The sequence below is a fragment of the Trichechus manatus genome, unplaced genomic scaffold (genome assembly GCF_000243295.1).
Source record: "Trichechus manatus latirostris isolate Lorelei unplaced genomic scaffold, TriManLat1.0 scaffold00059, whole genome shotgun sequence".
Taxonomy (NCBI): domain Eukaryota; kingdom Metazoa; phylum Chordata; class Mammalia; order Sirenia; family Trichechidae; genus Trichechus; species Trichechus manatus.
In genome coordinates this window covers 13748434-13765873 of record NW_004443995.1, presented here as the reverse complement: position 1 = coordinate 13765873, position 17440 = coordinate 13748434, and the positions used below count along the sequence as shown (strand labels likewise).

At 37.5% G+C, this 17440-nt stretch overlaps 1 protein-coding gene across 1 annotated transcript in view; it reads left to right on the top strand.

Moving 5' to 3' along the window:
• The window catches only part of HHIP (hedgehog interacting protein), a 110267-nt gene extending 93506 nt beyond the window's left edge, over positions 1 to 16761 (top strand). The window contains exons 12-13 of the mRNA XM_004378855.2: positions 13419 to 13567; positions 16484 to 16761. Coding sequence (XP_004378912.1) covers positions 13419 to 13567; positions 16484 to 16677 — 343 coding nt within the window. The 3' untranslated portion in view covers positions 16678 to 16761. The remainder of the gene's footprint in view (positions 1 to 13418; positions 13568 to 16483) is intronic.
• The last annotated feature ends 679 nt before the right edge of the window (positions 16762 to 17440 follow it).

The window sequence follows — 17440 nt, the reverse complement described above, 5'->3', positions numbered from 1 at the left end:
TTTAAAATGTTAAACTGCATAGTTTTGTTGGTGTTCATTTCATACATTCAAGAATTATTTCTCAACTTTTAAGATGCTCTTAGTACTAAAATTAGGGTAAGGGTCTCCATGAAACTTTAAAGAGTCATTCATACCTAGTTTTTAAATGCCCGTGTCATGCCTCAGATGCTTGCTCTTTATTAGATTTTTTCAGAAGTAAACAAATGCTTCCAGAGGATAGAAATTAAATTCTGACAGCATGATGTAACTTCCAAGCTTTATTTTTGTAGAACACAAATATTTCACACTGTTGACAAAGATTCTTTAATTTTTGTTTCAGATGACCTTAAAGCAAATTTTTTTTTCTTTCAGTTTCCAGGATTATTTCTCCAGGAATGTGAAAAAAGAAAATTATTCTTAATTATGCTGATTTAATTACACTGTGCCCACTCTTTCTGTATTTTAACATATTGCTTATCTGTTACCCAATCAAATCACAGAGACCATTCCCTGACGAGGTCTGTAAGTTAATACCTCAAATTCTAGGCTTGAGAATTTTATTTTACAGAAATGTGGTAATGTTGTATCCCCAAACTCCTCTGTGACCAATATCAAAAACTGCCCCTCATGCCTCCTACCCGCCCCCCTGACTCACGGACCCACTGACTGCCGTTTGTTTGTTTACTTCTTAATATCTTCATCCTACCGCTTATTATACTGGATGCTAAAGAGTGCTTTTTTTAGAAAATCACTTCATAAGGGGAAGTCGGTTCTGTTTATCCTCTGCATATGTCTCAGCGAGCCGGCAGGCAGCTCTGCCATCCGAAAGAAAGTCATACATAATAGAGCAGCTTTAGCCCAATAAGCCAGTCTAGTCCCAATTCATCAGTCAGAGTTTTATGCAAGTGGCCCCCTAAGTTGATAAATTCCCACAGTGCCTGTTGACCCAGCTGCCAAGTCCTCTTGCAGCAGGTGGTGTTTTCACGGCCACCCTGACAGTGATACAAACTGTTTAGCAGCTCCATTGACCTTTCAGCTATTAACAGGGATACAGGCTCCACTAGGGACTAGTTTTCAAACATGACAGAATTTCTTAACACTGGAGGTCATGAACAAGTATATGCCCTATAAAAATTCATTCAGCATGGTGAATTTTCAGTCTAAAAGACAAGGAAGCATTTTCCACATTTTTGCTGGTATTATTATTGTTCTGCATATCCAATAACCAAAAGTGGATATACACTCATCTGCTACCTTATAATATATGTATTTGTTCTTAATATACTATATTATACTTAATATACTATAAATACCTTTTTAACTAACAAATCTTTTCTAAGCTGCCATGTAGCATCTGAAATTTTAAAGGTATATTAGAAGAATGGGACAAGATCAAAGTCAGAACTTCTAATGAATGAATGAGCATGCATACATAATATATGATAATGGTCTGAGTATAACTGGGAATTTTATTCATACTTTAGGAAGATTTGCATAAGTTTATATATACATATGCACACTTAAACACACTCAAGCAATCCATGCACTGTTACATAAGACTATCACCTGTATCAAAATAATTGAAAATTTTTAGAAATTATTATGAAAAAAAAAATGCATCTATATGACTATGTTATTTTAAATTGCATGTGTATATATATATGTGTATATATATGACTTTTTTGTGTATATCCAATTTCCTGGAGATACGGCATGTGACTATAGCATTTAACGAAATTTTCTGCTTTATACTAATTAAAATGTCTCTTTAATTATCACTTTAGAATGTTGGAATATCAGCTCCTATAGTAATTATGGAAACCCTAGTGGCGTAGTGGTTAAGAGCTATGGCTGCCAGCCAAAAGGTCGGCAGTTTGAATCCACCAGGTGCTCCTTGGAAACTCTGTGGGGCAGTTCTACTCTGTCCTGTAGGATCACTATGAGTTGGAATTGACTCAAGAGCAATGGCTTTTAGTTTACAGTAATTATAGAGATTGCTATGAACACTTAATTGATTGCAACTTAAAATGACATTCATTTAAAAAGACATAAAATGGAGAATATGAATTTAATGAAGAATATTTTTCAAAATGAGACCCATTTGTTAAGAGTAAAAACTCGTAAAAGCATGGTTTTTTGTTTTGTTTTTGTTTTTCATCCCATGTATTTTTCGTTCTGGGAGGTGGCAAAAGTCTGGTATTATTAGATACTCTTAGTACTTTTATTGTAAGGCAGTTTATTATCAGATATTGCAATACCTGAGATAAAGACAGGTTTAATTTTGTATTAGATGTTTAAAGTAGTCATACACATTGTGAAAAGATGTTTTCTGAAGTGTAGTTTATAAAAAAAAAACCTACATTTTAGCATCATTTGTTTACTTACTTTAGTTGAGTTAAAATATTCATTCCTTAAATGACCTACTATTGTTAACATTGTCAGGTGAATCAAAGAATAAAAAATACATATCGTACATAACTATTTTCCCAATTACATATCTTCTTTAATATTGTGTTTAACTTTTTTATGTATTATAGTTTCTAAGTTAAAAAATTGATTTTGAACATAAATTCTGAACAGAGTATATTTTCCTCTTTATATTAGGAAGCAGTGGAATTGGCTTTTTGATTATAGCATAATTTCTCAGTTTTTATTTTTTACCATATCAGAGTACAGAGATAATCCAAGATTCCCGATGTAATCAATCTCCATGTATTTTTTGCATGTCTCTGTGTTTAAGACACTGTATTATGTGTTATGGAGGGAGAAAATGAATGATAACTTGCTCTCATCATTTAAGGAGCTTATTTTTACTTTAATTTGGGAGATTGTGTATACTTTTGAAAATTTAAGTAATATTGCCTGAGATACATGGCACTTGGGGACAAAAAATTATGTCAAAACATTATACATTATAGAGGTTATAAGTACTGAGGTAAGTAAAACTTATGCAATTTGACTTCTCAGTTCAGTCTGTTCTACTGTAGCATAGATTTCTTTAACACCAGTTAGCCCATGTCTGCATAGCATGGGAGTTATGTTAAGCAAGTGTAGCCAGAAGAGTGGGTAGAGAATTATAAGGCAAGGAGCAAGCCCTCAGCCCAGCAGTTGCACAGGCAGAAAGCCTTCTGATCTTAGTGTTAAGAAAATACAAAATTACCGCCTGCACTGGGTTTCCCTACCCTCAAGAGGCACCCCTCCAGCGTGCATGGCTCTTTGCAGGTTGCACTTCCTCCTGAATTCAGAGATCCACTTCTATTTTGTTTTGTGTGTTTCTTCTCACCTTCCATGTGGGTGACCCAGATTTGATTCCTGGCCAGTGTACTTCATGCTATGATGCTGAACGGGTTTCAGCAAAGCTTCCAGGCTAAGACAGACTAGGAAGAAAGGTCTGGTGATTTACTTCCAAAAATCAGCCAATGAAAATCCTTTCGATCACAACGGTCTGCTCTGCAACCGATCATGGGGCTGGCGTAGGACCAAGCAGTGTTTCATTGCATGGGATGGCCATGAGTCAGAGCCTATCTCTTCAGCAGCTAACAACAATAGTCCCCCTGAGGCAGCCTCCGGCTACAGAGAGATGAGCTGCTTTCTGGATTGCCCAAACTGTCTCCCAAGGTACCAAGTTTTCTTGGTGTTTGTGCTTTGGTTACAATATATCTTGAGGGGTCTGCCCCACCCCTATTTTTTCCCATTAACCCTGTTATTTTTAGTATGTGGATTTTGTGGAATGTAAGATTTTTCAAGAAGATGTGCACTGAATTAAACTAGAAATAACTCTTTTTCTAGATTCACCATTGATAGTTATAGTTGACCATTCTGAAATTAGGAAACTGCAAACACCTGAGGCAATTTAATATAACTAGACTTTTGTCTTTTTATCCAAAAGTAGGTGAAGTTATCATCTAGCTTCATTAATCATTTCTCCTAAATTATCCCTTTAAGAGAATACATAACGTTCATTTCCAGACTTTCCCATGGGAATCAATGCATTGAGTTAAGCTGATAACATTGAATGAAGGAGATCCACACACTCTTTCAGATATGTGCGTGTGTGTGTGTGTGTATGTGTGTGTGTGTGTATGGCAGGACAGGGGTATTTAAATAGTGAGATTAATAGACTTGAAGTATGGCTGCATTGCAACCTTTTTCCTAGAGTAGGAGGACCAGTTGAGTGCAAAGAACACTGGACTAGAAAAGAGTCCCAGCACTATCTGTCACCAGCTGTGTAAATGCCACTTAATCTCTTCATACACTTCCCGATCTTCTAAATTTAGGAATAGCAATACCGACCCTGTCTCATGATGATAAAGTTGAGCATGAAAGCTAATGATATGTATTTCATTATTTTTATTATGGTGGCAGCTTTAACTGTAAAACAAAATTAAGTGGGTATTTGTGCAATTTCTGATAATCTTAATAGTGCTAGGCAGCAAACCCATGGCTCTGCCTCCTTTGAGTGCCAACTCAATCCCAAGCTTCCTAAATTTTAAAGCTAATCAACACTTTCTGTGAGATTATGCTCATATGTGAGGGACAAGACTTAGAAATCCTAGAAGACTTCAAAATGAAGACATCACTGGTCACAGAGAAGATAGGTGAGACCCAGCCCCATTTGCTCAGCATGTTTCAAAACAGACAAATGTAGTACTTCAAGACACTCTCAAGAAATAAGATAGAACACTGGCTTTACCCCATCCAAAATTAGAACTTTAGAAATATTTTGTAGTTGTTAGCTGCCTTGGAGTCAGTCCTTGACTCATGGCAACCCTGTGTACAACAGGAGAAAATTCACCCAGCCCTGCACCATCCCGATGATTGGTTGATGATCAGACCATTGTGATCCTGTGATTTACAGTGGCTGATTTTTGGAAGAAGATTGCCAGGCCATTCTTCCTACTGTCTTAGTCTGGAAGCTTGGCTGAAACTTGTTCAGCATCACAGCAAAATGCAAGCCTCCACTAACAGATGGGTGGTGGCTACATTTAAGGTGCATTAGCTGGGAATTGAACCTGGGTCTTCTGCATGGAAGGCAACAATTCTACCACTGAACCACCACTACCCTCTTAGAAATATGTTGTTGTTGTGTGCTGTCGAGTCGATTCTAACTTGTAGCAACCCGATACGAGAGAATAGAGCTGCCCCATAGGGTTTCCTAGGCTGAAATATTTATGGGAACAGATGGCTAGGTTTTTTCTCCTGCAGAGCAGCTGGTGGGTTCCAACCACCGACCTTTCGGTTAGCAGTTGAGCACTTAACCATTGCACCACCAGAGCTCCTTATGAAGTACAGCTAAAAAAATTTAATACGTTACATAATGTACTAAGTTCAGATATATTCTTGTATTTAAGTTTTCTTTCCCTTTAGTCCAATATCAAGGTTACTCAAGACATGTAAAAATATATTTCTGAAGCCTTCGTATGGTCTAGTATAAAAGAAGTTACTCTTTAAGAGTAAAATGAAAGCAATAACTCTTAAAAGATTAAATTTCTTGGTATACAAGAGTACTTGAAAAATACTGTTAGGAAATTTCTATTGCAGTCTATACTGTCATGAAGTCCCAACACGATCAATGATGCATTGTTACACAGGAATGATTCCATTTGCTCTGTTCTCCTGCCTGGGATATAAATGTGTTAAGAATGTTTAGAGCCGTGGTGGCGCAGTGGTTAAGCGCTTGGCTGCTAACCAAAAGGTCAGCAGTTCAAATCCACTAGCCGCTGCTTGGAAACCCTATGGGGCAGTTCTACTCTGTCCTATAGGGTTGCTATGGGTTGGAATTGATTCGACGGCAATGGGTATGAATGTGTAAGATTGCTCACAACCAAGTTAAATTTGTGGTGCAAATGCTTGCACTTGACTACTAACCTAAAGATTGGCAGTTCACATCTACCCAGAAGTGCCACAGAGGAAAGGCCTGGCAATCTCCTCTCAGAAAGATTACAACCAAGAAAGCCCTATGGAGCTGTCCTACTCTGTAACACATGGGGTTGCCGTGAGTCAGAATCTACTCGATGACAACAGGTTTTACTATCATTTTATTAGCTGCTACAAAACGGCTGTTGTAGTCACAAAACATGCTGTAAATCCATCAGATGCCAGATCTCAACTCCTGGGTAAACTGACGCTGAACAGAGAAATGTTCACATGACCAGGGTAAATTCAGAGAATATCCAAACTAAAGAAAAGTATGAGGGGAAAGAAATCAATTTGCATATTGACGTTGGATAAAAGTACAAATGTGAGTTTTTAAAAGGTGACACAGCATTACATTAGTGCTTATTCCTATACCTTAAACTCTATGGATGGGAAACAGTAAAATCTATCCCATCATGAGAAATTTTCCCCTTTCTTACCCTTTTTGTAGGTAAAAGTGCTGAGTACTGGTTTTAGAAATAACGAGCCGTTAGGGATTATTGTTGTGTATCAAACTGCCTGCCGAGTGAGGGAATTCATTAAACCTTGGATTGTGCGTGGCACACAGACTGCCTCCTTGTGCGGAGGTGATCCTCCCTTCACTTTTAAGCAATCATAGCATTCTGTGCTTGGAAGCTCCTGAACAGACTAATTAATGGCCACATTAATTGCTGCTATTGTTGTTAGGTGCCATGAAGTCGATTCTAACTCATAGCTACCCCCTTGTGACAGAGTAGAACTGCCCCATAGGGTTTTCTAAGCTGTAATCAGATTGCCAGGTATTTCTCCCCTCAAGGCCACTGGGTGGATTCGAACTGCCAACCTTCTGGTTAGCAGCTGAGCACTTAACCATTGTGCCACCAGGGCTCCCACATTGATTGCTACTGGTTGAGAAGTGGCCATAATTTAGAACAGTGCTGCTTCAACTCAGATATCATGTGAATCCCCTGACAAACGTCTTAAGGTTCAGATTCTGAGTCAGTAGATCTGGGCCTGGGCCTGAGATTCTGCATTTCTAATAAGCTCAGGTCATGCTGGTGCTGCTGGTCTGAGACCACACTATGAGTAATCAGGATATAGAATCACCAGGTTTTCCTAACTCACGAGAATGAGAAGAAGCATGGAGGGAAAATAGTTTTGCAAAGATTACAGTAACAAGGGAACACTTCTCCATGTGACCATGGATAAAGAAAGGGGTAAGGCAGTTCTTACATCCCCTTCCTCCCGTAAGCAGATTGCTAAGAGAGGCTATAGAATTATTACATCTTCTAAAGCCTCCAAGCTAGGATATTGTAAACGAGTATTGTTATTGTTGTTGTTAGGTGCCATCTAGTCGGTTCCAACTCACAGTGACTCTGTGTACAACAGAACAAAACACTGCCCAGTCCTGTGCCATCCTCACAATCATTATGCTTGAGCCCATTGTTGCAGCCACTGTGTCAGTCCACCTTGTTGAGGGTCTTCCTCTTTTTTGCTGACCTTCTACTTTACCAAGGCTGATATCCTTCTCCAGGGACTGGTCCCTCCCTACAACATGTCAAAGTATGTGCGATGTACTCTCGCCATCTTTGCTTCTAAGGAGCATCCTGATCTATTTCTCTTCTTTGCCAATGACATGAATTTAAAATCTGGACCCTCTAACAAAAATCTCAGAATGTGCCCCAGTGTAGCCCATTAACCCATTGCCATCGAGTCGATTCTGACTCATGGTGACTCCGTGAGTTACAGAGTAGAATGTGAGCTCCGTGGGGTTTTCTTGGCTATGATCTTTCTGGAGCAGATTGTCAGGGCTTTCTTCCACGCTGTTGCTGGGTGGGTTAGAACCTCCAACCTTTCAGTTAATAGTTAAATGAAAACCACTTGTCTCACCCAGAGATCTTCCCTGTGAAGCATACACATGTAAAAGACAAAATAGATTTGTGCAACACTTGCTCTAAAGGACAGGGTCTGCTGAGACAGGATGTTTCCCTGTGCTTCCATACAAATAAATGGGCAGAAAACTTCTCATTTCCTGATTTATTTGTTCATTTATCAAGTTAAATATCATTAAATTAAAGCCATCCATAATTTCATCACCCAAAGACATCCACTGTTGGCCTTAGCTATTTACAAAAAGTCATCATGTATGATGTGTGTTAAAAATTACTTATGCTTCTCAACTTCTTGCTTTATTTCAAGAAAGCATTCAAACCTTTATATCACTACATAAAGCCAGCCAAATTAGGTTTCTAAGAAAATGTCCAACATTTCTGAAAACAATGCTTTTGCATTAAAGAGTATTGGGTAATTTTCTGTACTAGCCTTTTAGTGTTTCATTATTTACCATGTGTGAAAAGATGAGGTTTTTCTGATTTAAATTAAGGCTGAAGGCTGTGGCGATAGCTGTCAACAAATGAGCATGATATATTCTTTATTAAAAGTACAGGCCTACACACCCCCTTGGTTAAGTGTTCTCTTTTAAAAGGTACCTCTGACTTGAGTAGAGCTAAGAGTCCAAAAACTAAAGAAGTAATTGTTGAAAAGAAGAACAAGCCTCTTTAAATGGTTCTTGTTAGACCATACATTAAAACACAGGTATATAATCTATATTTTAGATTCCATCTAGATGTGCATATGTGGTATTTATGTATACATAAGATCATCTATGTCAAGGTAACGATCATAATTAAGTTCACATTTACTTGTCTCATTCCCTTTCCTTTTCTCATCATTCCACCCACAAGGACCCTATTCTCTTCAACAAAAGGGAGAAATGACACCAGAACAAAGAATGAATGGAGGGAGCTGGTTGCTGTCACCAAAAATCTTTGCCAGACTTTACCAAATCCATGACTAGAAAAAAAAGCGAATTTTGATATGTTGACTTAATTCCCATCTGGAGGAGAAAACAATCATATCTCTTTATTTCATGCTGAGCTTGACTTCTTAGCCTTTTGTTTATTTACTATGGTTATAGTTAGTATAAGAATGCTTCATTTAAAATGAATTTAACCATGCCTTAGAAAAATTTTGAAAGACTTGAGTTAATTTAGGCAATACAGAGAAATACAGCTAGTGTATTTACTTTTAGGCTTACAATATAGAAGTATAGCAGTTAAATTTTTTTAAATAATATTTTCTTGTGTTTTCAGTGAAACTTTATACAGCAGATTAGGTTCCCATTCAATGGACATTAGTTACATTTTTTACAATTTGTCTACATTCTCTTTAATTGTATTCTGGTTGTTCTGTTTCCAGTACTGTAGTTTCCCTGGACCCTTATCTTCTCATCTTTGCTTTAGAGTAATTGTTGACCTTTTGGTCTCTTATAGATAGTTTTTTAATGGTGCACCGTACTCAAGAATAATATCCTTTATTTTGTGTGTCAATCTGTTATTTTGCCAAAAGGTGACCTCAGGGGACAGTTTCGGTTCAAGGTTTAAAAAGTATCTCAGGGCGATAGACTCAGGGAGTCCTCCAGTCTCAAATGGTCCAGTAAGTCTGGACTTTTTATGAATTTGAGTTCTGTTCTGTGTTTTCTCCCATCCTGTCTGGGTCCATCTATTGTGGCCCTGATCAGAACGGTCAATAGAGTAGCCAGGCACCATCTAGTTCTTCTGGTTAGCAACTAACCCGTTGCCCTCGAGTTGATTCTGACTCATAGCGACCCTATAGGACAGAGTAGAACTGCCCCATAGTGTTTCCAAGGAGGCGCTGGTGGATTCGAACTGCCGACCTTTTGTTAGCAGCCAAATGCATAACCATTGCGTCTTTAATGATATCCCTCCCCTAAATAGTCCATACATTCCTAATACTTTTACCCAATAACATAAAAAGGAAATAAACACCCTTTTCATTCATTCTTTCATTCAACAGATTTTTATTAAGCATCTTCCATTGCTAGACAGTCTTCTAGGTCCTGGGGAGACATAAAAGAACAAAAGGAAGTATTTGTCCTCGTGAAGTTTATATTCCAGAAAATGTATTTGAGAAAGTTAATACTATATACATTCAATTCAATTTAATAAACATGTATTGAATGTCTATACAGTATTTCCTTAGCTGCTATGAATAAAGTAGTTTGACAAGATAAAATATTTTGGTGGCCTAAATGTCATCTCCTTCCTATAATGTCCCACAATCCTAAACTAGTTGCTCCCTTATCTGTATTTCTATGATACTTCATACACATCTGTATCATAATAATAAGGATCACACTGAATTACACTTTTGTGTTTGCATGTCTGTCTTCCTCACCATGGTTTCTGTGAGGATCAGGACACTGCCTGGTTTATGTCCTAGCCCAGCGAAGAGCTTAGTCCTTACCTGAGTGAATGACTGGACTTGGAGAAGTTTGAATGTGTAGTTTCTACCCTCAGAAAGCTTTCATTTCAGTGGAGACAAGAAAGGGAGATAGGATAATCTACTCCCTAAGTGAAGCTTTTTAAGAGACAGGCTATCTTTTATGTAATTTTCATGTTAAGCAGTCTCCAACAGAATAATAGTTTTAAAGAGAAGGAGAGGAACTGCTTAACACGCTAAGTGAGGAATGTTACTTATCAATTTCATAAAAGGAAAAAAAAAGCTAATTTTCCCAGGTGTTTTAAATAAAAACTTAAGGGAATCATAATGACAGCCTCAAGGTCTGATATAAGCTTAAGTAAACAAGCCCAAGTATGAGATAATTACATTCACAGATAGATAGGCATTTACTGAATCTTAGGCAAAAAAAAAAAAGCAGCTTAGAATCCCCTCTGTAATCTGAGTTTCCACATATTTGAAAGTTTAGTGAAAAATAGTCCAAGCATCTACTGGAGGATCAGCAGGTAACTAGGATCAGGTACCCTGTCCTGAAGAATTGAACTTCAGTACTGGATCCCTATTCATCCTTGGCCTCAAACAGGCAACACCTTCTGATTATTGCTGTTTAACTAGATTTACCTACATCCTTGATTTAAATGGTGTCTGTTTAGATTCATCTGATCAGGCACAGACTATCTTGCGGAGTAGTGTGTGCGCTACGTGCTTGCATATTTGCGTCATGTATAACATGAAATATGTTTTTAACACACTCTACTTCTGAGTCTCTTTCCTTAAAAAAGTCAAAAAATGGGTAAATGAGTCAGTAATAAACAGAGATAAGGTAAAGATATGCATTAAAATGTTTCAATTTTAGTCACCAGTAAAATTAGCATCATACCTGATTGCTGAATAACCACTAACCACTTGTCATCAAGGTGATTCCAGCTCACGTGTGTCAGAGTAGAACTGTGCTCCACGAAGTTTTCAATGGCTAATTTTCTGGAAGTAGATCGCCAGGCCTTTCTTCTCATGCTTCTTGGGTGGGCTGAAACCTCCAAACTTTTGGTTAGCAGGGGAGCGCGTCAACCGTTTGCACCACCCAGTGACCCTACTTACTGAATGACATGTGGTAAATGACCATGGACTGTGACTCAGAGGAACTTCCTGATTACAAATAAAATAAGACTTCTATGTGCGAAAGAGATCAAGCAGACTTGGGTATTCAACAATAACAAAACTAAACAAAAACCCATAACAAAAACAAAAATCCAGTCAATTCTAACTCATAGGACAGAGTAGAACTGCCCTATAGGGTTTCCAAGGAGCAGCTGGTGGATTCAAACTGCCAACCTTTTGGTTAGCAGCCAAGCTCTTAACCACTGTGCCACCAGGGCTCCTGAACAATAACAAGGCCTAGATAATGTCCTTGCTTTCACTGGCATAGCTAATTAACATTTTCCTTAATTTACATCACCCTGCCCTTATTTACATAAAGAAGACTCAGGGACACATGGGAAATGTTTTTAATGCTTTCTGAATGAAAATATGCTCAGTCCATGGAATGCCTTTAAGTCTCTTTGACATAAATTGATCATTTCTAGATTTAAATGAAAAGGTGAATAGATTTAAGGGAGTTTTCTGAATTGTCATGTTAGCTGCAAAACACAATCCTTTCAACATACGGTGGGACTCTGACTGGGGAAGAGAAGCTAGAGAAGTGGCTACACATTTAATATGGTTTTAAGTCACTACAGAAGCAGCCTGAAGTCAGGCCCCAAATTACTATCACTGTTCATATTGTCATGGGGACATAACAAGCTAACCTATCTCTAGAAAACTGAGTCTACAGGACTTAATTACTTTGCTTATCTCAGAAAGCGATATAATTTACCCCTTGTGGTAGTTTTGACCTATAATTATCACCTTCTGTGCTATGGTATTTAAGGAGGACTCACTACTGGGTTGGCCATCCTGATGGTGGTGATTTGACTGGTGATGAAAACATCTTGTTTACATTCCTTAACTGAAAAGAGCCTTCTCACCACATTGTGGTGGCACAGGGAACAGTAACTGATAGAAAAGTGCCACTGCACATTTTTTTCCCCAAAGATTAGATAATGAGCAGTTGTGGCTGATGATTCCAGCCGGACCCAGCTGGAATGACAGCATCTTGTTTCAAAAACAGTAAGAATCATAAAAATCTTGTTCCGTGGTATTTTGGTTTCTTCTATAAATGATGGCAGTTGTAGCGCAATTAACTTTTTTAACATTGCAAATGAGATGTTTCTGTTTGCTGCTGTTAGCATTCTTTTTCTTCATAGCAAGACAAAATAAAATTTATATATATACATATACATATATGCATACATATAGTCTCCATAAATATGGATGTTTGTTTGCATGAAGAGTTTAAACTTTTGAATCAATAGTATATACAAATACAAATATATTATGATAACCCTTAAAACAAAAAGCAGCCTGAAAAAATTATCTGAAAGGAGATGTAAAACTGAAATAGAAACTTATTCCCAAGCTTTTTAGGCTACAAGTGTTCATTTTGATAAATACCTTCAGCCCTGTGATATTGCTAAGTATGCCCATAACAAGTGAAACCTTTGTCAGATACTATTCCTAAAAATTTTTGTAGATCTGGAAAAAGCGTTTTAAAATAGCTATACATATTTTAATTTAAAAATTGCAATTGCTGGAGTTCTTAGTTACCAAATGTCAAATATCAGTATAATTAAACGTATTTTTAATCAATGATTTTTGTTCATGATAAAATTTCTTGGAATGTTTAATGTATTCCCTTTGGTTCAAGACTGCTTAGTTTGTTTCCTTACTCGAGTGCATTTTCTGTTGTTCTTATTGCTGTTAGTTGCCATTGAATTGATTCTAACTCATGGCGACCCCATGTGTGCAGAGTAGAACTGCTCTATAGGGTTTTCAAGGTTGTGACCTTTCGGAAGCAGATCGCAGGCCTGATTTCCCAGTTGCCTCTGGGTAGATTCGAACCGCCGAAGTTTTGGCTAGTAGTGGAGCGCTTAGCTATGTGCGCCACCCAGGGACTCCTTTTCTATTCTTAGAAAGTTGTAAATCTTTCTGACTGAGTCACTTACAGTTCTCTTTGAAAAGCAGGAGACATTGCTTTGTAAGATACTACGGGAAAAAAACAAACTAGATTTCTTTCCAATATTGATTTTCAGCCAAAATACATGTTTCACTGTTGCCTTTTTACGTAGACCTTTAATGCCCGAGGAATGCAGAGCCACGGTTCATTCTGCGCAGACGCTGACGTCGGAGTGCTCCCGGCTCTGTCGAAACGGCTACTGCACCCCCACGGGAAAGTGCTGCTGCAGCCCAGGCTGGGAGGGAGACTTCTGCAGAATCGGTTAGTATTTCCGTCATCACCGGAAAGACTAGGGATGGGACAGTCCTGTGCACTCAAGAACTTGGCATCAGTTATTTCTTCTAGAATTATCTAGTGTTCAGAAGTATTTAGCCATTTACAGTCATTAATGCTCGGTTTGTTTCTGAACTGGTAAATGTAATCTTGCCCATTTTCTTAATGTGCATTGTTCACTTATGTAAGTTAATCAGAAGCATCATAGATATTGAAATTATTGAGTGCTTTCAAAAAGTGACATAGGAGAACAGCACAACTAGATAGCCTCTCCAGTGCTCTCTGTCGTGGGTTCTGAGATTTCACACCAGCCAATGACTTAGTGTTGGCAAAACCCCTCTCCAAGTGCCAGCATTTTCCAGACACCCCGTAAATGCCATCCCCAGCTTTACTGCTTGCTTGCTATGGTGCACTAAAAACAGGGTTTTTCAGTGGGTGTTATTAAATAAGATGGGAAAACGCAACTATCTAGAGGCATATTATGAGATTTTTTAATTCTTTTTGCCACCCACTTGTGAACCATCAACTAGTTGTACAGCTGCTCGGAGAGCAAAGGAGATTTATTCCAGGGTTGTTATATCCTTAGACTTGCGATTTCCTCAATTACAGGCAATGATGTTTACATTCCACTCCATATGAAGTAAGAAAAGTTACATAAATTTAGATATCTAAAGTTTAAGATGCATATGTTAAAAATATGTCAACAACCATCACATACATGTTATTTAGAAAAGATTTTGACCTCTGCTATTGCAAATATTAAAGTGCCTCTTGCCAAAAAAAGAAAGTCTTAATATTTTAATTCATACTTTTTTGTTTATTCTAAAGATGCATTTGTTTCAAAATATATAGTCAAAAATTGTCTGCTTTATTTATTGTCTAAAAATGGCCCAAATTATATACATATACATATACAGTATACATTTTAAGATTAATTTGCTTCATCACTGATAACATTACATGATTGATTAATACTATGGGATACCTAGGAAATAGCCATTATAATTGAAACTCAAATTAAGTAATTGCATTATTTAAAACGAATGCTTACATTATATTGACATTATATTATTTATCTCCCTTTTACTTGCCAAAAAATTGAGAATCAAATTCAGTGTTCCAATGTAGCATTTTAAATTCTGATAATATATCTTCCCTCTTTTCTCTTTCCTTCCTTCAGGCTTTCTTTGATGCCTGACAATATCTACTTTTCCTGCTGCTTTTATCTAGTGTCCATTTTGTTTTGTCCCTAACCGCTTAAGTCACCTCAAGTCACCAGTTAACAAATATTTATTGAGTCCCTTCTAGTGACAGACTGTTTGAAACTGAGGGTGAACAAATTATTTTGAATGTAAGTGCAATTATAAGGTAATAATTATATGTGATATAAGCAAAAATAGTTTCTTTGAGTTAGCACGAAGTTTTATTTCAGTAAAATACTTTAACCTTTCCACTAAATCAAATTTGAAGTTTGACTACATAAGACGAATTAGAACCATTTCATAAAAGTAATCTACTCATACTTTTTACTTAAGCAAGAACTTTATTCATATATACCCATGTAGTTTACTTGTCTCACCCAAATTTAAGAGAAAATAGTGTATTTTCTTCTTGTCCTTTCTTTTCTATGAAGTAGCCAAAAACCTCTCTGAATTTTGATTTAATGTATCTGAAAAGGTGAAAATGACCCTGTCCCTTGAAAGTATAAGGAAATGTATTTAAGGAATTTTATTGTCTACAGTGGCTGCACTTTGCAAATTTATCCTATCAGCAAAAGACAATTTATATATCCAATTGTATCCTTCCATCTCATTTTAGCAGTAAATCTTTATATTTCCTACCTGTTTTAGTTAGCTAGTGCTGATGTAACACAAATAGCACAGAACAGAAATGTATTTTCTCACAGTTCTGGAGACTAAAAGCCCCAGTCAGGGTCACCTCCAAGTGGCTGCCTTCCTTGTCTGCAGCCCTGGGCATTCCTTGGTTCCTTGGCCATCCTTACATGGCGTCTGCCTTCCCCAGTACATGCCCTGTCTGTCTCTAATCTGCTCTTTTAATGGCTCAAAAGTGATTAGGTTTAGGACACACCCTACACTGATATGGCCTCATTAACTAACAAGGAAAACCATATTCCCAAACAGGGTTATACCCACAGGCATAGGGATTAGGATTCCAACACATATTTTGGGGAACACAATTCAATCCATAACACCACCTGTATCACAGCAGTAAAAATTCTTTTATGAAGAGATTCTGTGCTGAGTAGAGTAACCCTGAAAAGGATTGCTCAGAATATCCTTTGCTGGCCAGCTGCACTGACCTCAAACATGGGCTTCCAAGTGTAATCAGAGAGCCAACCCCACAGCTGTAGGCCCCCTGGAAGCCGGGGGAAGGAGGAATCCAAGGGGGTCCCCATGCTGGGTGTTCCATCTAACTAAAACGTAAAACTCACCATTCCTTTTTGTTGGGCTGGAAATGCTGAAACCACTGGGCCTTCTAGGCCTGCTCCTCCCACATTGAGGACCTGGTTTAGCGCTATGGGAACATGGAGTTGCTTGGAAAGCTCTCTGTTGGAAATGCCCATATGAAGCACAGATCTGAAAGAATTGAAATCCTGATTTTAAACAGAGTCAGTTGTCCAAAATCTTGACATTGTTTTCCATGATCTCTGCTTCTCTAGAAGTATCTTTCATTCTCTGCTGACTGCTGGCCCCTAAATAATTGGGTATCTGAAAACTTTCTCTGCCACCAGCATATATTATCTCTTGGATCGCTGTCTTCTTCCTTCTTTCCCTCTCTTCCTTTGTTCATCAAACACTTGTTGGCCTCAGACTAACTAAGGGCTGTTATTTGACCTACAGAATGAAAGTGTAATTTTATTGCTTTTTTTTTTTTTTCTCCCAGCAAAATGTGAGCCTGCCTGTCGTCATGGAGGTGTCTGTGTTAGGCCGAACAAGTGCCTCTGTAAAAAAGGATATTTTGGCCCTCAGTGTGAACAAGTGGACAGAAACATCCGCAGAGTGACCAGGGCAGGTATTCTTGATCAGATCATTGACATGACATCTTATTTGCTGGATCTAACAAGTTACATTGTATAGTTTCTGGGACTGTTTGAATATTCCTTTCCAATGGGCATTTCTTTTTGATCTTGTTCATTAAAAAGAAAGACTGTTATCCTGCTACACACTCCTGTGATTTCATTTTCTTTTATTAATTTAAAGATAATTTCCAGAAATGTGCAGATCCTGTGTGTGTATGTTGGCATGTTTGTTCACATATGCACGTACACACACGCTTATAACCCCTCTAAGTGCGGTTGCGTAACAGATGGATTTTAAAAATATATATTTCCTTGTGTGGAGTAATTTACACAGAAATTCCATTGTATATTGATAACGGAGTTTTTATGTCACCAGAAAAAATTTATTTGACTTCCCAGGAATTTTCTGTCTGTAATAACTAAAGTCAACTTTAACGGAGTTTTGAAACATTACTGTGCAATCTGATGGATTTAATAAAAATGTCTATATTTTTATATTAAAGGACTATAAATACGAGAAATGTTTCAGAACTCCCCTGATGGGATTTCTGAAATGAACAACTTGATGTAAAATTGTAATCTTCATTTTTATCAATGTATCCAATTACAGAACACTAGGCACTTACTTTCTTACTGGCAGAGAAATCTGGTTACTCAAGCTTAGTCTCAAGATTGTTCTCAAGTGTTTTATGATTAAATCATAATGGCATATTTTAAAATCAATCTTCTTAAAAGGTCTGCTTTTATTGTATATTTTATTTAACAATAGGCACTGGGTTTGTGTTACATATTTATATTTTTTATTTTATTTTTATAATATA